Source organism: Lacerta agilis, chromosome 2, assembly GCF_009819535.1.
Source record: "Lacerta agilis isolate rLacAgi1 chromosome 2, rLacAgi1.pri, whole genome shotgun sequence".
Lineage (NCBI taxonomy): Eukaryota > Metazoa > Chordata > Lepidosauria > Squamata > Lacertidae > Lacerta > Lacerta agilis.
The window spans coordinates 2,736,192-2,759,862 of NC_046313.1; the positions used below are offsets into that span (position 1 = coordinate 2,736,192).

At 46.5% G+C, this 23,671-nt stretch overlaps 1 protein-coding gene across 3 annotated transcripts in view; it reads left to right on the forward strand.

The window, feature by feature from the left end:
• TNS2 (tensin 2) overlaps window positions 1–23,671 on the forward strand; it is a 132,205-nt gene that overhangs the window by 24,074 nt on the left and 84,460 nt on the right. Inside the window, exon 1 of one of the 3 annotated variants that reach the window (XM_033137047.1) lies at window positions 7,334–7,543. The exons of 1 other annotated variant lie outside the window; for it this stretch is intronic. In XM_033137047.1, coding sequence (XP_032992938.1) covers window positions 7,487–7,543 — 57 coding nt within the window. In that variant the 5' untranslated portion in view covers window positions 7,334–7,486. Of the gene's footprint in view, window positions 1–7,333; window positions 7,544–19,694; window positions 20,158–23,671 lie in introns of those variants that run through there. One more of the 3 variants, XM_033137037.1, reaches the window with a different exon arrangement.

Genomic DNA, 23,671 nt, shown 5'->3' on the forward strand with positions numbered 1-23,671 from the left:
ACTGGCGGGAGGCCCTGGCGCTTCAAAAGTCAATGCCTGCTCAGCCCCTCGCTCGCTCGCCAGGCCCTGGTTCTGCAGGCTTTGGACGGCACATGCGGGCCCTCCTCTCCTCCTCCTCCTTCTCCACCCCCTGCTGGGGCGATGGCGCGCATGCCCAAAGAGAGGACTCTGAGTGCCCTCTCTGGTGCGCGTGCCATAGGTTTGCCACCACTGGTATGGACACATGATTTGGGCTTTTTCATGCATCATAATGGAATTGTAGAATATCCACACCAGAAATTGGCACTGGGAACAAAATTCAGCATCTTGGGAATCTAGTTTGATTTTAAATGAAAAAAGTTTCTGGTCCTTATTGAATTTGTCATAAATTTGTAGTGAAACCTGAAGGCAGAGCAGCAGCAGTAGAAGATTATTAACATTTTCAGTGGTCAGGGTAAGGCTTAAGGGCCATGTGTAGCTCATTGCACCTCTGCATGACTAATTATTCAAAGCAATCAAGTGCCTGCAAATGTGCTTATGCCACAAAATCATGCAGGCTTCAGTAATTGTCTTTCCTTGACACACAATTTCTATTTCTTTTTGAAGACCTTGTTAAACATAGGGGAAGTTTTTAATCCAGTTCATAACCCACACTATGAGAGAGAGGAGCCCTGTAACTATGTTAAACAAACCCTCCCTTGCTCCTATTTCTTTATCAGCAGAAGGTAGTTAACCCCCCCCCACCACTATATTTATATAATAACTAATCCCCTCCAAGTGATTTGAAAGCAGATTAGAAAGCCAACATCACACAGCTAAAATGAGCCGGATTTTGTTTCTAAACAAGAGAAACAGCAGCATAACATCTTTGTTTACCTTTGTGCTATGAAAAGCCTCCTTGTCTAATGTCTGCAGATCAGGATGCTGTTACAGGCACAAGAGCAGGCTGCGCTTGCTTGTTCTTTCTATCAGGTGGCAATGCTACAGGTATAGGAAGAAGGGGAGGAAAAACTCAGCACTCCAGTCTATCAGCAAGCCCCAATGTGAATGAATACTTCCAGTAGTTATTGACTGATGTTGAAAAGAGAGCACTCTTCACCCACTCCTAAGAAGAGCCCTGCTGGATCCGGCCAGTGGCCCATCTAGTCCAGCATCCAGTCCAGTTCTCACAGTGGCCAAGCAGATGCCCCAATGGGAAACCCACAAGCAGGAGCTGAGCGCAAGAGCACTCTCCCCACTCAGAAACACTTCTGTCCATCCATATTGAGCCATGGTGCTGAAACTGAAAGCGGTCCCTAGAACCATTCCCTGGTCCAAACGAAGTCCTGATGTCCCTTTAAAAGCAAAAAAATTGAGCTGGCATGCTGGTTGCTATAAGAACACAGTATATGAGCATATAACATTAACAAGATGAGCAAGGCCAGAGGCAGCTTTCTCTTGAGCCCTGCAGTTGGGAACAATTGTTGACAAGACTTGCTTAGCCTTCTCCTTCCTGACGGTGCTCAGGCCTTCAGCTTCCTGGTTCAGCTGGTTCTGGACTAAGGATTCAGGAAAGGAGGGGAGGACTCTGCCAAGGGCTGGAGCCCTGGGGAGGAAAAGGGTGTGGGTCTCCCGAGTGCTATCAGCACTTCCTTTCCCTGAGGACAAGAGGCCAGGCTGAGGATTGGAAAGGCCACTTGGGAGTCCTAGTAAGCACTAGGCATGTTGCACTGGTAGTACAGCACTGAAGGGTCCACATCTGTGGAGGCGGCAGAGAATTCAATGCAGGTAGATAGCAGATGGGTGGGAAAGGACTTTTTCATTCACAAATACAAATGGAGCAGACAGGAGAGAGAGACCTGTTAGACACCAGGCTGTGTACACCAAATATTTAAAGTGCATTCAGAGCACCTACACACTCACACCAAGAGCTGCAGATCGCCCCTCATAGTGCTACAGTTCCCATCATCCTTAATAAACTTCAGTTCCCAGGATTCTTTGGAGGTGGTGTTTTAGAAGTTAGCTAAATCCAGGTTCTGATTAAAAGCTGCTGAGGCTGTGCACCGGTGATTATTTGGGGGAGGCCTTACCGTATGCTGTAAAACCTTTCAGTTTTGTGGAATTTTAATGGGCCCAACCAGGACTTCTGCTACTTTTTAAAAAAACACACCAAGAGCATTGCTCAAGGCTGGTTTTCAGGCTACAGAATACCACAGGGAGGCTGCTTTTAAGCTGCCTTGGGAGGCTCCATGTTAGTACAAGGGAAGCTGTTCAGTGTGCAATTACTCATTGTGCAGCAGGAGAAATTTTCCTTATGTCAGCACCAAAGTCCCCAAACATTTTGTTGTTGTTGTTCAGTCGTTCAGTCGTGTCCGCCTCTTCGTGACCCCATGGACCAGAGCACACCAGGCACTCCTGTCTTCCACTGCCTCCCACAGATTGGTCAGACTCATGTTAGTAGCTTCGAGAACACTGTCCAACCATCTCATCCTCTGTCGTCCCCTTCTCCTTGTGCCCTCCATCTTTCCCAACATCAGGGTCTTTTCCAGGGAGTCTTATCTTCTCATGAGGTAGCCAAAGTATTGGAGCCTCAGCTTCAGGATCTGTCCTTCCAGTGAGCACTCAGGGCTGATTTCCTTCAGAATGGATAGGTTTGATCTTCTTGCAGTCCATGAGACTCTCAAGAGTCTCCTCCAGCACCATAATTCAAAAGCATCAATTCTTTGGCGATCAGTCTTCTTTATGGTCCAGTTCTCACTTCCATACATTACTGCTGGGAAAACCATAGCTTTAACTATCCGGACCTTTTGAAGAAGTGTGCATGCACAATGAAAGCTCATACCAAAAACAAACTTAGTTGGTCTCTAAAGTGCTACTGGAATGAATTTTTTTATTTTTAATTTTGTTTTGACTACAGCAGACCAACATGGCTACCTACCTGTAACTGGATATACGGACCTTTGTTGGCAAGGTGATGTCTCTGCTCTTTAAGATGCTGTCTAGGTTTGTCATTGCTTTTCTCCCAAGAAGCAGGCGTCTTTTAATTTCATGACTGTTGTCACTATCTGCAGTGATCATGTAACCCAAGAAAGTAAAATCTCTCCCTGCCTCCATTTCTTCCTCTTCTATTTGCCAGGAGGTGATGGGCCTAGTGGCCATGATCTTAGTTTTTTTGATGTTGAGCTTCAGACCATATTTTGCCTTTCACGAAAGGCCAGCCTTTCGCATGATGAATTCTGCATATAAGTTAAATAAGCAGGGAGACAATATACAGCCTTGTCGTACTCCTTTCCCAATTTTGAACCAATCTGTTGTTCCATATCCAGTTCTAACTGTAGCTTCTTGTCCCACATAGAGATTTCTAAGGAGGCAGATGAGGTGATCAGGCACTCCCATTTCTTTAAGAACTTGCCATAGTTTGCTGTGGTCGACACAGTCAAATGCTTTTGCGTAGTCAATGAAGCAGAAGTAGATGTTTTTCTGGAACTCTCTAGCTTTCTCCATGATCCAGCGCATGTTTGCAATTTGGTCTCTGGTTCCTCTGCCCCTTCGAAATCCAGCTTGCACTTCTGGGAGTTCTCGGTCCACATACTGCTTAAGCCTGCCTTGTAGAATTTTGCGTAGTCAATGAAGCAGAAATAGATGTTTTTCTGGAACTCTCTAGCTTTCTCCATAATCCAGCGCATGTTTGCAATTTGGTCTCTGGTTCCTCTGCCCCTTCATAGACTATGGTAACCCTGGTGAGGTCCATTAAAATACTCCATGGATGTGCCACAGTTCTCTGAACACTGTTGTTGGTTTTTTTTTAAAAAAAAATGGAACCTAGAAAGCTGTATTATACTGTGTCCAGCCCAGTATTGTATACATGGACTGCCAGAAGGTCTCCCAGATTTCCAACAGGGTTTCTCTCTCAGCCTAAACTAGAGAGGCCTCAGATTGAACCTAAGACCTTCTGCATGAAAAGTGGTTGCAATTCAATATGCAATTGCTTGTGTCCTACTTGTTTTTATTTGGCTACTGTTCTTTGAGAGGAATTTGTGATTGTAGGTAATGTAAAATGAGAAGCATGACCATTCGTTCTCAACAGCTGAACTTGTGAGCTTTGGCTTTGCATATGGGAGACCTGGGTAGAAACAGCTGCTTAGCCCTGACAACTCATTGGACAGCCTTGGATCAATAACAACAAAAATTAAGCATTTCCGCAACTAAATCTTAACCCCAACAAAAACCTCTACACCCAGCAGCTTCTAAGCATCCTGGTTAGCTGTTCTTGCAGGACTCACAGCAAAGCTGATCTCTGGCCGCTTTAGCTCTAGCAACAGCTAGTCAGTGAGGTCCCCTCCCTCCCAAACCAGGTGGAAACAGATGGGCAACCCAGGGAACGAGACTTGCAGGACTTACAGCAAAGATGGTCTCTCTTGGTAGACTGTATTGCATTAGATACACCAAGCTGGTCTGATTCAATAAAAGGCAGGTTCTTATGTTCCCCATCTGAAGCCTCAACCTGTCACCGTTCAGACATGTGTGCATGTTGCCTATCACCTTTTCATTCCGCTTCATGCCTATAGGGTCACCAGAGCCTTGGAGAGGGGAGGCAGTAGAGAGTATATGGGCTGTTCTCTTACCTTTGAGAGCTCCTTGATTCCCAATAATTAATAAGGTTGTCATCATTGGCAGAGTAAAAGTTTTAAAGCAGCCCTCAGATATTGCTGAACTACCGGTACATCTCCCATCCACCCTAGCCAGTATGTGTCCTAGTTAAGGCTGATGGGAGTTGTAGTCCAACAACATCTAGAGCATGGGTCCCCAAACTAAGGCCCAGGGGCCAGATGTGGCCCAATCGCCTTCTAAATGTGGCCCGTGGATGGTCCAGGAATCAGCGTGTTTTTACATGAGTAGAATGTGTGCTTTTATTTAAAACGCATCTCTGGGTTATTTGTGGGGCAAAGGAATTCGTTCATTCCCCCCCCCCAAATATATAGTACTCCGGCCCCCCACAAGGTCTGAGGGACAGTGGACCAGCCCTCTGCTGAAAAAGTTTGCTGACTCCTGATCTAGAGCAGTGTTTTTCAACCACTGTTCCGCGGCACACTAGTGTGCCGCGAGATGTTGCCTGGTGTGCCGTGGGAAAAATTGAAAAATTTGAAAGATTTAAAAAAAACAGCCAAACAGACCCAGGTTGCGCACTGAATAAAGTATTTTATAATTTTTCATATTTCTGTTTACTTACTATTTCATAATAAAGTAATTATAAAATACTTTCTTTGTGTTTATTTGATTCCTATTCAAGAGAATTACTTTATATATAGTCAATATAGGCACAGAGTTAAATTTTTTAACATTTTCTAATGGTGGTGTGCCTCGTGATTTTTTTCATGAAACAAGTGTGCCTTTGCCCAAAAAAGGTTGAAAAACACTGATCTAGAGGGCCAGGGGCTCAGCACTCCTGTTTCAAAGCACGAAGAACAGTATTATCACTTTCTAATTGCTATAGCTCATGCAGCTGCTAAAAGTGCCAGACATGACATGGTCCAATTCAAAAGCAGGCAATTTTTATTTTAGCAAGGGCTTGGTATGCCCTCTGTACTGAAAACTGATCCTTTTGCACTAATGTTATCCAAACTGCCCAGAAAACCAAATTGTTCAACCTGTATAGATGTGACAGAATTGCATCTATTTGCTAGTTTTGGACAACCTCTTCAGTTTTTGCTCATCGTGGATCACTGAAGCTTTGCCTCTGACCAACAGAAATTAATCTCTCTTCCCCAGCTCCCTAGCTTCTGAAATTTCAATGGGTGTTGTTTATATACTTTTGAAGTCCCCCCTTTTTTGCTGCTGTAAGGGCCACAATCTTACTTTTATTTTTAAAAAGTGAATGGATGTGGGACAGAGGGAGATTCTCAGGATGCTGAATGGAGTCTGCAGCCCTTGTACTCAGTGATGGGGGCATATGCAGGAAGCATTGCATAGAAAACACTGGTGTGTAGAATCATAAAATTACAGAATCATACAACTGTAGAGTTGGAAGGGACTACAAAGGTCATCCGGTCCAGCAGTGAGTTGGGAAAGTCCTTGTTTGCTGGAGAACAAGCCTGTTCCTAAGTAAGTCCTGCTATGGTCAACAGAGCTGACTCCCAGGTCACAGCAGATTTTAGCCAAAATCTAAGATCTCCATCCAGCAGCCAGTGGCATACGGAGCCGCTTTGCTGCCTGGAGCGGCAAACGCGGGGGCACCCTCCGGGGATGGGGTGCCGCCCTGTAATGCACGTGCATCGTGACATCATGACGCATGCGCGCTACGGAGCGCAGTCCATCTGGGCTGCCGGGCACGAGCAGCCACACAGACAGGCTGCCTCAGCCTGTCCGAGCAGCGGTTACTCGCACCTGGCATCCGGGATGGATTGCACAAGTGTGCACATGCGCAGTCCGTGCGGGATTCCGCACTTGCGCAGTCCATCCCGGATGAGGGCGCGAGTGGCACCCCGTCCGTGTGGCAACTCGTAAGCCTGCAGCACGTAGAGAGTTGCCGTGCGAGTAGTCGCCGCATGGAAGTGGTGCCGGACGGCGGCTTGGGAGGTGCGGGGGTGTGTGTGTGAGTGGTGGCGCCGAGTGTCACCCCCCCCAGGCTGGAACCGGCTGGAACCGGGGGTGTGCCGCTCTCAACGCCCCCACCTTTCTACGCCACTGGCAGCAGCCCATGAATTGCCTCTAATATACCAGTTTATTTTGCCACCAATTTGAAAGTGTTTTGGGCCCAATCTGCTTCAGAAGCTAGCAGGCCTGTCCTAAATTATAACCATGTAGGAAATCTCCCAAACTGGCCCCCCACGTGGGTTAAATTGACCTGGAGCTTAGATCCTACCAAAGCCACTTAAAAAAAAAAATCAGGGTTGAGCCTTGAAATGAGGAAGCAAAGTAATAACAATGCCGAGTGCTTTGCAGAATGTATGAAGTGCCTTTTCCTTCTACACTGAATAAGCCCAATCGGACCCACCCACCCGAGATAAAGCAGTTAGAAAAGAGTGATTTCCAGACATGGTCAGCCCCCCCTCCACCCCCAGACCCTTCTGCTCTGTTAATGGAATCAGCATGGTTCATCTGTCTGTGCGTTATATGGGCCGTTGCTACACTGACTGACCCACGGCTGGCTATCAACTCTCGCTGCTTTCTGCAGCAGCTGTTAACTGGAAGAGCTGATTTCCCACTCTTTCCTCCTCTCCTCCCCCCTCCCTTTCTACGAGATTTCATACTTTCAGCAGGAAATGCAGTTTGGGGGTGGTCATCATCCCCTGCATTAGGAGGGTAGGGAAAAAAGGCTGGGAAAAAATCTCAGAGAGGGAGGGAGAAAGGAAGGAAGGGAGAGAGGGAGGGAAGAGGGAGGGTGTGTTTCTGCTCAGGCTCAAGAGACACTCAGGTTTCTTTACTGCAAGGAAGTTTGCAGCTCCCTTCTCTCTCAGTAAGAACCGGGCAGAGGGATTTTAGATGGAGGCCAGCTCAGGGGCTGCCACCAGTTTCGCAGCGCATTGAGATGCCAGCCCCAAATCCAGGGCACCCAGATCCCAAGACACCACCAGAATCCATGAAGGTACGCTGGGAACTTTCCCCTTTCCTTGTGACACCCCGTGGGGTTAGGGGGAGCAGCTTCTTGCAAATGGGCTCCAATGGCTGGAAATACAATTTTCTCCCCATTTTTAAAGGCTGTGGCGGAGTGGGGGCGTGGATGGACCAAAAAGGCTTCAAAAGGCAGCTGCGGACAAGGGGAAGATGTGCAGGCTGTAGCTTTGATGGGATGCTGGCCTTTCGGAAGGGATTGCTTCTGACATCACTAGACAGCTTGGAGTTGTGGTTTTTGAAGGATGGCTTGTAATATTTTACAAACAAAATATGCTTTAGCTACCTTATATGGGTGGTGCTGTGGGTTAAACCACAGAGCCTAGGGCTTGCCGATCAGAAGGTCGGCGGTTCGAATCCCCGCGACGGTGTGAGCTCCCGTTGCTCGGTCCCCGCTCCTGCCAACCTAGCAGTTCGAAAGCACATCAAAGTGCAAGTAGATAAATAGGTACCGCTCCAACGGGAAGGTAAACAGCGTTTCTGTGCGCTGCTCTGGTTCGCCAGAAGCAGCTTAGTCATGCTGGCCACATGACCCAGAAGCTGTACGCCAGCTCCCTTGGCCAGTAACGCAAGATGAGCGCCGCGACTGGACCTAACGGTCAGGGGTCCCTTTACCTTTACCTATGGGTCTGCAGGGGGCTAGCAGCTCATTTCACTTTACAAAAAAGCCCATGCAGAAACCAGTGCTGTAAATGTGAGTGTGTAAACGCAGCCCTGCTGGATCAGACCATGAATCTGCTTAATCCAGAATCCTGTTTCTAACAGTGGCCAGCCAGGAAGCACATGAGCAGGCCAGAAAGGCAACAATCTCCCCCCCCCCCCGCCGCCCATGTTGTTTTTGCCCCCAATGTCTGATGTTCAGAACATGGAAGTTTCACTTATTAGCTGTCCATGGCTAACAGCCTTGGATGCACCTATGAATAAAATGGGAGGGTGGGGTGGAGCTCAGCCTTGGCGAGGGAAGGCAGGCAGCCCTCAGCTTTTCTTTCTAGCCCTTTGGGCCACACGCTCTTTCCCTGGGCTCCTCTCCCAGGCAGCTTCCCTCCCCAAGCCTATTCTGCACCCTTATTGAGTGCTTTTTGACTGGGAAGTGTCTTCCACAAACGGTGCTTGCCTGGATGGAGAGGGGTGTGTACTCGGAAACCTGACTTTTGTGTGGATGGAAGGTAGCCACATCCATTGCTCCGCCCGCTTTGGCCCCTCCCACCGTAGGCATGTACTTCCCTCTCCCCAAGGTTGCCCAGGTGGAAATGTAGCACTTGTGCTGATAAAGGTTCCCCACCCACTTAAAAAAAAAACTATAAGATGATAAAGGGGTACAAAGTGTGAAATAATTTGTGACCATTAGTATTTGGCAAATGAGCAAATGACTACGCTGGGCTATGTTTGTGTGTCTCCCCATGATAGGGGATTTCGTAGTGTCCAAAATATTGTACCAGGTTAGCTGCCACTAAGGGAGGATCCAACATCCAGTGCAATTTTGACACTTTTAAGAGGGCTGCCAACTGAACATGGCCTTGGGTAGGGCGCCAGTGGCTGTGCATTTAAGGCACATGCCCCCCACAAAGGATCATGGGAACTGTACCAGTCACAGACTACGATTCCAGGATTCTTGGCAGCTAGGAAAATAGAGCAGCTCCCCTATATCAGCTATGTATTCTTGCCCTGTAAAGTGGTACCTTGGGTTACAAACACTTCGGGATACAGACTCCGCTAACCCGGAAGTAGTACCTTGGGTTAAGAACTTTGCCCCAGGATGAGAACAGAAATCATGCACTGGCGGCAGCGAGAGGCCCCATTGGTTAAAGTGGTGCCTCAGGTTAAGAACGGTTTCAGGTTAAGAACGGACCTCAAGAATGAGTTAAGTTTGTAACCAGAGGTCCCACTGTATATGGGCAGAGTTGCGAGGGGTTGCTTGTAACTTCAGTCTTTGCTCAATACTGATCTGAACCATCCAGGAGACGGCATTACTTAAGACGCCAACAAGAATGTGTGTCTTGCATCTCAATAAACTAATCCTACTGATCAAATAACGGTGCATATTTATTGAATTTTTGCCTCCTGCTTCATTAGGAAAGACAGTTTACAAAGTCCTGAGCTGCAGCCACCAGTCTTGGCTTGTATGATTGGAAGGGAACAGCTTTCACTGTTCAGTCCCCCTATGAAGCCATATCATTTCCTCCTTGCCTCAGCAGATATGCTGAAACCCAAGCTGGTCTAGTTTCACTTTTGTTTAAAACAATATTATTATTATTTAAATAATATGACTATTTAGCAGCCCTGTTTGTGTAAGAGTGGCACCACGTTGCTGTTTTTGTATCTCTTTAACAAGAATTTTTAAAAAAGTGGTTCCCAAGATTCTCTCGCGCTCCAACATGACTAAGAAACAAAACTCATGCGGGTGATTGAGCCAGGCTAAGTAGATTAGGCAGATCCACATCATGCGTTTGAAGCAAATTTGATGCATTTCACCTCCCCTGAAGAATTCTGGGAACTGTAGGGTGCTGGGAATTGTAGTTGTGAAAGAGGGAAACCATAGTCCCAAACTTTTTTGGGAGAAATTGTGTGCTTAAGCATTTGTTGTGAATTAGCCACTACTAGGGTTGATCCTCACATAGTTGTAGTTTTGTCCCCTGCTTTGTTATGAATGAATTTGTTCCTCTGTTATCACAATATAAAATCATATCCACGGCAGAAAGGAGTGGTGATGAGGCTGATCAGCACAAATCATATAATTCAGCCACAGTAGATGCAAATGTTTCCAGTGGCACCCAGATTAAATGATCTGCATGACATCTAGTGCAGAACAGGGAGGTCCTGTCGATTGTGGAGCCTGTACTACATCTCCCCATGAAGTGGTTCCTGTCTGCAGAAGCTCCAGGACGGAGGTAGTAGATGGACTTGCAATGCATGGCCCCAAGTACACACCATCATTTTCTGACATATAAATGATTGGCTGCCACGCTCTCTTTGATGTGCTTGCGTGACAGTATCACCACGAGAGCAAACCCTGCCATCCACCCCTGACAGTGGGAAGCCTGGCATGGGACCCTCCCAAGGGGTGCTGTTCAATGGAGGTGTATACAGTTATGCATGGTGAGGAGATGTGGATATAAAAGGTCCCCCCCTTGTGTTTCTAGAACTCAGGGACATCCAATGAAGATGAAAGGTTGGAAGGTTCAGGGCAGACAAAATTAAGCACTTTTTCACGCACCTTGTACTTAAACTTTGGAACTTGCTCCCCCAAAGAAGTACGGATGGCACCAACTTGAATGCTTTAAAAGAGGATTAGACAAATCCATTGAAGAAAAGGCTATCAGTGGCTACTAGCCGTGGTAGCATGCTCTACTTCCACTGCCAGAGACTGTATGCCTCTGAATACAGCCTGAGGGGAGAGGACTGTTGCTTGTGGGTTTCCTACAGACATCTGGTTGGCCTCTGTGAGAACAGGATATTGGACTAGATGGGCCTTTGGCCTAATCCAGGAGTACTCTTCCTAAGTTCTTATGTGTCTGAGTATACATACCCTGCCAGTGGCGGAGGAAGCCTCCGCGCTCCCCGGGGCAGCGGCGCGGAGGCACCCCCCTGGGGGTGGGGCACCAGAGCGCGTGCATCGTGACATCACGATGCGTCGGATGCACTGCGCATGCCCGGAATTTCCAGGCATGCGTAGTGGATCCAGCCAGTGCTGCTGCGAGTCAGCGAGTGAGTGGCGGGTCGGGCAGCCCCACAAGGCGGTGAGCGAGAGGCGGGTCGTGGGGCTGCCCCATCCATAAAGAAGCACGGACGGGGTGCCGGGCGGCGGGGGAGGGGCCGGGGAGTGTGACCCCCCTCCCCTGGAACCCGGGGCAGAGCGCCCCCTATGCCCTGCCCTTCCTACGCCACTGTACCCTGCAAACATCCTTGAAAAACTGGGACATCTCATTTCTCCCTGTGAGAGTATGGCAGCCATTTTGGGCGCTGTGATATGCAATCGTGATAAGCGCTTTTGGGAGGGCTGTGATCTTGTGCGGCACCCCAAACACGTGTTTTTGGTTGCTGTGAGGGCATGACCCTGAAAAAAGCATGTCTTTGGTGCTTGTGATCTCATGTGGGGCACGTGCCTCGCACAGGAGCACAGACAACAGGACGCACATTCCGGTTTTAAGACGCAACATGTTGGAGGGTATGAGTATATAGTACATCTCACCCCAAAAAGGTGCTGTCTCTACACCACATTGCAATGGTGGGTATTTTGTTACTGATCTCTCTCACAGAGACACACACACACAGACAGTGCCAGCTGCTGGCTTCTGTCACTTAATCACGCTGAACTTAAATGTGTGTGCATTTTCAGCATAACCAAATCCACTGATAAGCCAGTGTGTGGCAGAAGAGGCAGCCAGCAAGGCCAAGTGGGCCCACTGCTTGCTTTCTCGCCTCAGTGGCGCTTTGGCTTGTAACAACCTCCACAGCTGCCGCTCACAGGCCATGGCTGACTCATCCCCATCTCTCTGACTTGGCAAGGCCAAGCTAAGAGTAGCAACTGAGTCTCTTGCTCACTGGTTTTGGCCTGCTCACCTGGTCGGTTTGTCCTCCCCAGCTGTCAAATAATTAGATGTGCTTTTTTATCAGCTCTGAGTAATCCCTAAAACGCTCCTTAAAAATGGGAGGAATGCTTTACAACCCTAATAAAGTGGCTAATAACACTTTCATTTGAGGGAAGCAGGGAGATGGTGAGTTGACTCAAGCGGATCTTGGCATTAATGGTTGGGTGAAAGTTGTAAGGCTGTGAGAGATTTTACTTTCTTGGGCTCCATGATCACTGCAGATGGTGACAGCAGACGGTCACGAAATTCGCCTGCTTCTTGGGAGAAAAGCAATGACAAACCTAGACAGCATCTTAAAAAGCAGAGACATCACCTTGCCGACAAAGGTCCGTGTAGTTAAAGCTATGGTTTTCCCTGTATGGAAGTGAGAGCTGGACCATAAAGAAGGCTGATCGCCGAAGAATTGATGCTTTTGAATTATGGTGCTGGAGGAAACTCTTGAGAGTCCCATGGACTTCAAAAAGATCAAACTTATCCATCCTTAAAGAAATCAGCTGTGGGTGCTCACTGGAAGGACAGATCCTGAAGCTGAGGTTCTAATACTTTGGCCACCTCATGAGAAGACTCCCTAGAAAAGACCCTGATGTTGGGAAAGATGGAGGGCACAAGGAGAAGGGGACGACAGAGGATGAGATGGTTGGACAGTGTTCTCAAAGCGACTAGCATGAGTTTAGCCAAACTGCGGGAGGCAGTGAAAGATAGGTGTGCCTGGCGTGCTCTGGTCCATGGGGTCACGAAGAGTCGGACACGACTGAACGACTGAACAACAAAAAGTTGTAAGTGGTGGTTGTGTATATCAGGTCAGGCAGAAGGCCAGTTGATAGAGATCTGATAAAGATCTTCTGATAGATCTCTGGGTGATTTGTAGTAGATCAGCAAAAGGTTTTGACTCCCAGTTGCTTCACAATGGTAGCAACGAAATGCAGTGCTGTCAAGTATCCCGTTTTCCCTGGGAATCTCCCTTATTTCAAGCAGTTTCCCGCTGCTATCCCTTATTTTTTATATCCCTTTAATTTCCCGTTTTTCTTCTTCTTCTTTTTTTTATAAAGAATTTATTGGTATTTTCCATAACAAATAATACCGTCACCCACCCACATTTATACAAAACAAAAACAAACATAACCACGATTCTTCTTCTTTTTTACACACATAAAGAAAAAAAAATTCCTAGTTTCGAATCTTTACAGTTGACTTCCCCTGCCTTCTCTCCTTCGGTTCCAAATCCAAATTCTACTTTAATAACTTCATCTCTCAAAAAATTGAATTCATTTAAAAAGAAATTCAAATCTAAACAATCATCTTAATCCATGATAATTGATAACATAACTTTATATCTTAACAAATTATTCTTATATCAGATCTAAGCTATTCTTCTTTCCCTTAAACTGCTGCTAATAACAAAAAAAAATTCAAAATATCCCTTTTCTTGTTAAAAAATAAAATAAAACTTAATGTCTTAACCCTCCGATTTCAGATTACCATAACAGACCATTTATATTCTGCACTTAACACTTCACCCTATCCCCCCTCTATCCAATGTCCTTCTCCATCTTACACCGGAACCACTCCTCAAATTGTCCTCTTTTCTTGTACGTCCACAGAACCAGACACAGTCCCCAACAGTCCTTGCATCGAACATCAGGGTACACTGTTCATCTTCTTTCGGCTTCTCCCATTCAATGCTGCATTCTTCTTCTATTTGTAGATATCTTAATTTCTTGCCCTTCGCTCCCGAGCTCTCACCTCGGGGGCTGGATATAGCATTCTTCGCCGTCCCCGGGCTGCCACCACCGAAGGACGTTTCTTTTTCCGGGAGTCGCCAAGCCATCTCTCTCAGGTCTTCAATCATCCCCTTCAGCTCTTTGCCAAGGCTCTCTTCCATAGTGTCGAATACCTGAAAGGTCTCCTCTGTGGGAAGTAAATTTTTCTTCATATCCCCACTCAAAACCTTCAATTTCTGATTAAGCAGTTCCAGTTTCAGAATAATAATCCTTTGTTCATCAGTTAGTCCAGAGTTCAAAACAATTTCAAAAACAAAGCCCAACATGGTGAGGACGGGCATAGGTATCAAATTTCAGTTTCTATTTCAATGTTTTCCATCTTATAGCAGTAATTTTCCACTTCGGCTCAGACTTTTCGCAGCAATTTTGCCTGAAACCGGGGCGCAAAGACCATAGCTTTCACAAGGAATATTCTCCATCCTCTTCCTCCCCAAAGGGAGATCTATAAAGTCTCACTTATGAAAAAATCTTAACATTGTAACCATCTCAGTAGCAACAGTGTCATAGACCGTTATTTTCTTAAAACAAAATCGAAAATTCTTTCTAGTAGCACCTTAGAGACCAACTGAGTTTGTTCCTGGTATGAGCTTTCGTGTGCATGCACACTTCTTCAGATACACTGAAACAGAAGTCACCAGATCCTTAAATATAGTGGGGGAGTGGGGAGGGGTATTACTCAGAAGGGTGGTGGGAATGGGTGATAGGCTGATAAGTGTGGAAAACCTGTTGACGACTCTAAACGGCTGCAATTAGTCTTGCAGGGAAAGGCAAGGGGTGAGATGGCTAAAGATGGCTTTGTTATGTATAATGAGATAAGAATCCAATGTCTTTGTTCAAACCAGGTTTCTCCATGGTTTTAAGTTTGGTGATTAGTTGCAATTCAGCCACTTCTCTTTCCAGTCTATTTCTGAAATTTCTTTGTATTAAGACAGCTACTTTGAGATCTTTTATAGAATGTCCTTTTATAGAATGACCTACTTGCCGCTTTTCCGCCCGGTTGGGGCATTTCCCCTAATGGCCCAGCTCCGCGCTCCCTTCACCCCCACTCCCCCTTTACAGGGGGAACGAGGGAAGGGTACGGAGCCTAGCGGGCCCGCCGGGGAGCCCGAGGCGCAGGACGCTCTTCCCGCGCCTCACCGGAGCCCCGCTTAGCGGTAGCGGGGCTCCAACCCCCGGGCTGGACTGGGTTGCCTCGCTGCTGAGGCAACCCACGACTGCCCGTGATGGCGACCTCGCCGGAAGAATTTCCCGTTTTTTTTCAAAGGAAGCAGCTCCTCTCCCTCCCCCTGCTGGCCAGGGACTGGGAAGACCTCGCCTCCTTGCAGCCTCAAAGCAAGTGGGAGCCATTTCCCACGCTTACAGGCGTCGTAGCCCACAGGCAGCATTTCCAAAATACAGTAAGCCTACTGCGCCCGTTCACACCAGTGCCGCCCACTTTTGCTTCTGGCTCCGTCCACCACTGCCATGTGACCGTCCCCGGGATAGGTGAGGCTGCTGATCCCTTATTTTCAAATCCGAAACTTGACAGCTATGGAAATGACGTTTCCCCCACCTAATTTATGCTGCTGAAATGAAGACAACTAACTTGTAGCAGACTTTTCTGCAATGGGATAGTGAGCTGCTCGGCTCAGTTTTGGTGCTGAAAACAAATCTCTAGACTCAGAATATGCTCAGAGGCCACCCTGTTTTTCAACTCCCTTCAGCCCCAGCGGACATAGCAAATGATCAGGGATGATGGGAGTTGTAGTCAGGCTTTCCATCCTTGCAATATTTATTATTTTTAAAATTAAATTTCATACACTGCCCTTCATCCGAGGGTCACAGGGAGGTTTACAATATAAAAATGCGAAATATGGTGCTCATGGTTCAGAGGCACTGGTTGCTTCCAAATGGCCTGTTTATTGAGGATTCACCGCAATTAGTTTGCACACAGTTTGGAGTGGAGGTTAGATGATGGTGGCTTTTTGTTGAGCATTTGTTCAAATTCCTTTGGAGGGAGATGATACACCATTGCATCAAGCAGAGTGTCTGGGGAAACCCAGCCAGATGGGCAGGGTATAAATAATAAAATTATTATTATTATTCCTGTCACTTTCCTTATTGCAAAAAGTCCTCTGTTTTTAAGTGTGAGGTGTGTGTGCAACCTGAGTTTTGTTAGTATATGATGCTAGGAATGCATGCATACATATATATACATAATTTTGTTTGTGTGCCACCTTTCCATAGTTAACAACCATGCTCAAGGCGGCTTACAACATGAAAAAATTACATAATTATAAACATAACAAAAGTAGCAATAAATAAAACATAAAAAGTACACAACCAAATTAAACAATTTTCACATAAATCACATAAATTCACATAAAATTGAAATTGAATGTCATAAGCAGATTAACGTTTTTGTGATTCCAAACAGCCACTCCCAACACAACTGAAACCCACCTTAAAAATATTAATATTATTACATTTATATTCCACTTTTCCTCTAAGGTGCTCAAGGTGGCATACAAAAATCTCCCCATGTTATCCTCGCAACCCTGTGAGGAAATTAGGCTGAGAGGCTGAGTGACTGTTCCAAGACCCCCCAGTGCGCTTCATGGCCAAGTAGGGATTTGAACCAGGGTCTCCCAAGTCCTAGTCCAGCACTCTAACCATGACGCCACACTGACTCTCATGGACACCATCTGGAAGTGCAGTGAGAAAGAGGTTTCAGAGTAGCAGAAGCAAAGATCAAAGCCTGACTAGAGGTCAAGTGGTAGAAAAGCAACTCATTTTAAAAGTATTTATTGTGAGTATTTTATTTTTTTAAAAAAAACTTTTTAAAGTGCCTCAACATTGCTATAGCTGTCAAGTCACCACAGGAGGAAAAGGCAGCATTTGTACAATGCAAGGCCTTTCAATGTAAGACAAGAACTCTTTTCAGCCCATACAGCATGTGAGTTGTCCAAGGAGGAGAGGCACTTCTGAAGGACAACGAGCACATTTATTTTAACGGAAATTTCTATCCCACTTTCCACTCCGGCAGCGGAGATACTCAAACAGTTCACAGTGTGCAGCAGATATGATCAAAACAAAAAAAAGAGCAATAATCCCCATCATTTTAAATAATGAAATAATAACAATTTACCAGACATTTAAAAAAGCATTAAACGAACCCAGGAGAGCGAAAGTAACAGACAATAACGTAAAACAGCAACAGAGTTAAAAGCTTTGCTGGAATCAAATAAGAGAGAGCTCATCTGAGAGAGCTCATCTTGTGCTGCGCTTTCCAGGCACAGAGCTGCACCTTTAAGCTCCGGGTACAAATGATGCTTTTATTCCTCCCCCCCCCCCCCCGCCCAAAGAAAACAAGTTTTACCGCTGAATCAGAGCAAATGTCAATCCATAGAATACCCAATAGCCATTTACTCCAGCAGTGAGACATCTGTCTTCCTGGAGAAAGTACCAGGATACACACAAACACACAAACCACAAACAAACCTTTTCAGACATGGAACTTTAAAGCCCTGACCTGACCCTAGAAATGTGACACAAAAGGCAGTTTGGGTAAGTCCATAGTCTGGAAAGCATGTGTGTGTGACATAGAGAGATACTGTGACAGTCCCCATTGGACACACCCCATTGGTGGGACCCCTGGCATAGAATTGGGCTCACAGCTTCAGCTGCTGTTGCTCTACCACAGCAGGTGATGCCCCAAATGAGCCTGATTCATTTCCCTCTTCACTGGTGTGACAGCTGCTAGTTCAGTGGTTGCTTGTTCTGGCCTTTGGGTGAATTTGGCATGCAATCCTTGCTTTGCCACAGACTTGGCTTTGGACCTTGGGCATGGTTAAACTTGGATGTGTTTTTTCTATAGGCTGCATCATGCTAGAATTTGGGACAAAATATAATTCCGCTATTACTTTTTTTCTTTTTTGCTGGTTGTTATCCAGGGTTGGCTACGAATAACACCCAGAATTTATAGCTCCATTTCAAACTTGTGTTTGTGTGTTTCATTAAGAAACTTGAAAGGAGGAATAGGTAGCAATGGATGCAAGCTTCTGGTGTGCCAAGAGGGTGCCATTTGGTTATGGAGGTCCGTGGCACTGTGCTTCTAAGTAAAAAGTTGTGAATGTCATGGATGTCCCCCTCCTCCACCCTGCCTCTCCCCTGCATTGTGACCACATCATCTGTGCCATACTGGCAGCATCCGTTTGACCCAGTTCCATGGCAGAAGCTCAGCTTCCTCAAGGCAGCTCTGGTCTGACTCACTTTAACACCCGCCCACTGTTGAAAGAGGCCAGCAAAGAGCCTTGGAAACATGGAACAGGCAGACTCTCTCTTCTCTGGGCAGTGTCTGGTCAGCAGTGTTCTGCCCAGAGAGGAAAAACAAAAGGAGAGAACAGAACTCTTTGCTTTCCCAGTGGGGTATTGTAGTACTGTAGTTTCTAAAGCAAACCCCCTCTGTATTATGTGGCCATCACTTCACTATATGGTCCATTTCCACATGGCCCATAGCTAAACTATGGAATTTGCTGTGATGGCCACCGACTTGGATGGTTTTGAAAGAGAAGTAGGCAATTTTCATGCTGGATTTTTCTATCAATGGCCTCTAGGTAGGACCTTAAGGTCCTCAAATAATAATTTGTTGGAGGTCCCGAGCCACAAGGATGCTAGGTTGGCTTCAACTAGGGTCAAGGCCTTCTCAGTACTGGCCCCGACTTGGTGGAACAGTCTGTCACAAGAGACCAGGGCCCTGCGGGATTTGGCATCTTTCCGCAGGGCCTGCAAGATGGAGCTGTTCCACCTAGCCTTTGGGTTGGTTTCAGTTTAACCCTGATGTTTCGTTCTTTTGGGGTGATTGGTGGGCTACTTAAAAATGAGGCTGAAGTTTAGATTTAGTTTTAAATTGTATTTTAATCTGTATTTTAATGAACTGTTTTATGTTTTTCTTGTGATTTTATTGGTGTTAGCCGCCCTGAGCCCGGTTTGGCGGGGAAGGGCGGGGTATAAATAAATTATTATTATTATTATTATTATTATTATTATTATTATTATTATTTATTGTCACAATGGCTTTGTTCTACCTTCACCGTCAGAAGTGGAGGAGAATTCTCTTTCCCTCATATCTTGCATAAGGGCTTCTCATCAGAGTATCTGGTTTGCCACTGTGAGAACAAGATGCTGATCCAGCAGGGCTCGTCTTATATTCTTCCTATCTAGCTGTCCGTTACTTCAGTGGCTTACAAGCATCTCAGCTAAGGTTTATCAAGCAGCATTATCTGGGCCTCTGAGGAGCACGGAATGGTCCCTTTATTGACAGCTCAGAAGAAAAAGAGGCTTTGTGGAGACGAGAGTCAGTGCTGAGGCAAGAGGACTTGGTCTTTGGGAGAGCTGGAATGCACAGGCCAAGCACCTTCTGGACTGTCAGTTGAATCTCCCTTCAACTGGCTATAGTGTTAGTGTTGGGCTAGGGGCACTCCAGCTCTCCCAAGGATCAAACCGATGCCTTCAAATTAGAACCTGTTGGATAGCTCCACACTGTGGCTGGCTTGCCTCTGGTTGCACCTGCATCATACATTTAAAACACCTTTCCCCCTTCCCCACCAAAAAATTCATGGGAACTATAATTTGTTACGGGTGCTGGGAGTTGTAGCTTTGTGAGGGGTCAACTACAGCTCCCACAATTCTTTGTGCTTTATATGTTTGGTGTGCTTTGTAGCCTCTGCCCCTTTTGAGTGCCTCTGCCAGACTCTTTCCAGTCCCTGGCTTCAAGGGGTGACCTGGGCTCCTCTGTTTCTCTGCCAGGCCCAGCTGTCCCTCCTTCCCAGTCCATCCTTTTCCATTACCTCCGCGCAAAGGGAAGGAGCTATTGTGTGGCAGGAAACAGCAGCTCCCTGCCTGCCTGCCCGCCTGATCTCGCAGCCCAGCCTTGGCTCCTGCCTCATTGTTTCCAGCTCCACATCCTCCTCTTTCACACACTCCCAAGGGCTGAGCTGGTTTGGGAAGCTGGATAAAGCAGTTCCACCACAGCCACTGATGCCTGAGTCGGGGCAAGCCCCTGTCCCTCTCGTGTGGATTTGTACTCAGCAATGCCGACCTGACAGTGTTTCCAAGGCAATTGTGGGATTAATGTGCCGTCACCATCATCTGTAAACATGAAGCCCCGAAACACCATGGACACTCTTCTGAGAGTGCTGGGAAGAAGAGAGAGCACCCGAGTACCAAGTGGCCGCCGGGTAGGTGTACAACAGAGACCAAGGGGAAGAGAGAAAAGGCGAGGCGGGGTTTTCTTGCAAGATGTCCAAAGTCTCTGAGGTCACTTCCAGATGGCCCATTTATTGAGCATTCATCCTGATCTGTTTGCACAAAGTTTGCGGGGAACTTAGGCTGCGGATACACCATACATTTAAAAGCTCATGGCTTCTTCCAATGAATCCTGGGAACTGTAGTTTGTTAAAGGTGCTGAGAATTGTAGGTCTGTGATTCTTTGAGAAAACATGTTTTCAGGATTCTTTTGGGGCAGTCATGTGCTTTCAGGGTGCTTTAAATGTATGGTTGCATGCGCAGCCTGGATTATTTATTGAGCATTCATTATGTTTTTGTTTCCGGAGAGGTTATATGTTGTTGCATCAAGCAATTATTACCACGTATTTTTCAGTGTGTTTCCCTATTGCTTCCCTTATTGCAAAAAGTCAGGGTGGGGGGCAGGGTTGTTGCACAAACATGCCAAATCGGTTTTAATTGCACAACCTGAATTTGCTGGCATGCCATTGAATTCCACCCCCAAAATAGCCACAGTCTGGAAGCCCCTGTTGTGCATCTGATGAAATAGGCTGTAGCCTGCAAAAGCTCATGGCGGGGTGAATCAGTTAGGGCCAAACAACACATTTTAATAAACTTTTAAAAAAGCATACTTCTTGAAGAAAAAAAAAAGCTTCAGGGTCCCGAGGGGCAAGGCTTCAGCTTTGTGGTGGGCATCGATCCCCAGCATATCCAGGTAAGACTAGGAATGTTCCCAGTCTGAAACAGTGTAGACTGTGCTGGATGACCTCCGGCCTGACAGTGAAAAACAACTTCCTCTGTTCCCCACTCCAGAAGAAGGTGCGCCTGATCTGAGTTGGGGCCTCACCCTGGTTTCCTACAAAAAAAACCCCACCCCAACTTCTGCTTGCCCCCGTGCTGTTTACTGCAAAAGAATTTCTGTCTGTCTCTTTAGAAAACTATGAAAGAATCTGTTTTACTTGTTTCTTCTTCAGCTGACTTAACGTGGCTACTCTTCTGGAGTATGAGGAAATATTTTCCCCTTCTTAAAAATAAGGGCAGTTGACTTAATTTTTATTTTTCGTTCTCCTTGGTACTGCAAGGGACCTAATGAAACTAAATTACTGAGGGCTGAGAGGTTTGTCTGATGGATAGTGCTCAGAAGCTTAGGAACCAATTTTGACATTTGCTTTTTATTGACACAGATCTTAAAATCCCAGATGCCAGATGGGTGAAAGCTGGTTGGCCAAATGCCACAGCAGCCTGTTTGAGCCATTTCTTAACATGCATCTTCAGCATGTAGCAGCCCTGTTTCCTCTTTCTCTCTCTTTCTAAAGTGATCTGGGAGGAGGCAGCTTCCTATGTCTGATTTTGAAGTACTCTGGTATGGCGGTGATTAAAAAAACAGCCCTGGTTCGCTTGCACACGTTCAGTCACTAGATTTCCATGATGCCAAGCGATGGTGGCTTGCCCACACTGAAGGCACCATCAGAGATCAAATCCCCACAGGTGGGACACAGACACCTCTCACCTTTGCAAACATGGTGCCAGTTTGCACATTCATTTGCAAGCCCTGAAGTGTAGAGAAAGCAAGTGACAGTGTGTGTAAACCGTCCCTAGGATGTGGGTCCTGTGTTGGATTTGGGGACACAGCTACCTCCTGCCCTTACACACACACACACACCTTTTGTTGCCTAAAGTACACAGGGACATCAGAAGTTGCCTTATACTGAGTCAGACCATTGATCCATCTTGTGAGGGGCGTGGAAGCAGCAGCAGCATCAGCAGCAGCAGACATTTTGTTCATAGGCTTATTTTAAAATGTTTTTCCACCAAGAGTTCATTAGGCATGGCCTTTCTCCCCGGCAGGGAAATCCTCTAGCCAGCTTTCCAGAAGATCTGGGAATGCTGAGTAAACAGGAAATGAGACTGCAAATCTAGGCTGATCTAGCTCCTTCTGAAATGACCCTAAGGGCTCAGCCATCCAATCACCACACACACACACACACACACACACACACACACACACACACACACACACAGAGAAAGGGGGGGCAGTTGCTTTCGGTTGACCTTTGGTCAGCTTTGTGGCTCTTTTTGGAGAGGCTATGCAAGACCTGAGTGCAGTTTTGCACAAGTGCAGCTACTGTGGATGACGCAGCTGTGCTGGAGCAGCTCCAGTGTGCGAGGCTTTGCATGAGTCAGTTGTGGCAGGTGCAGGATGGAAGGAGGAGCCCAGTTCTCTCCCTGTCAAGAGTCCCTTCATCTTTGCACTAGTGCAATATTGTAGTTAGGTGCCAGCTGTGGTTCTTGGATCAGAGGAGCTAGTGGTAGGGACTCCCAGCTTCTTGGTGTCGCTGTAGGAGCTTGCAAAAGGAGAAAGCTCCTGGACAGCTATCACTGCTGATGGCCAGAGAGTCACATTGCAACTACCAGTTTGGTTGAGGTCAGATGACACAAGGGGACAATTGGGAGTTGTGGTTCCAGACAGCTGCAGATTCTAGCATGACCCCTAAGGCTGAGCAATGAGCTAGGCAGAGGCAGAGGTTTGCTCCTCTGTGCCTTTTAATGCATATGTGCATTGGCTCCTTACCAACCTGCTTCCTGGGTTTCTTCAGGCTATTGGCCCTGACAGTTGCAGCCACAAGATTCAAGGATTATTCTGGGAAAAGGAGCACTGAGAGAAACTCGTATGGGCCAAGCAGACTTAGGCCATACATTTAAAGCATGAGGCTTCCTGCAAAAAAATCCTGGGAACTGTAGTTTGTTCAGGGTGCTGGGAACTGTAACTTTGTGAGGATCTACAAGTAAACAAAGAAAAGCTGTTCCCTGTATGTTGATGCTAAGGCTGTCAAATGATTAAATATATTAGTCTTCATGGATGAATTGAACTGTTGGCTGATCAATATACATTGCTGCATATTGCAAGACCTCAATGAAGATTCCTTTGGCAGGCCATTTCATATTTTAGCATGGCAACAAGCCAGGCTGCATTTACTCCTTGAGTGTTCATTTGACAGAGTGCAGCCCATTGGTTAGAACTCAACATCACACAAATGTTCTATCAGCGCAAACATTGCAGCTTGCTAGATGGAACAGTCCTCCTCCTCCGCAAGGGGAGAGGAGAGAAGGGAAGGCCCATTTTGTGAGCTGGAGTCCCTGTGCAGCTCTATCACTGATGGGCTACATTAGGTGAATCCCACACATTGTATGTTAGGGTTATGATTTTCATCTTTTAAGTGTATGTTTATAAGCCATAATATGTGAAGTGGGAAGTATTTCCTTGGGGAACCTGCAAGAAGCAGTTTCTCTTGGGCTGAAAATGCTGACATTTCATAACTTTCATTGGCTGGGTTTGGATGCAGACCAGAAGGGAAATCCTCCTTTACATTTCTTTTTCAACTGATCTGGGACAGGATGGCTGGAGCTGGCACAGCTGTGTGGCAAGAGCTGCTGATCCTGGGATTTTTGCTTCTTGTCAGGTTTACT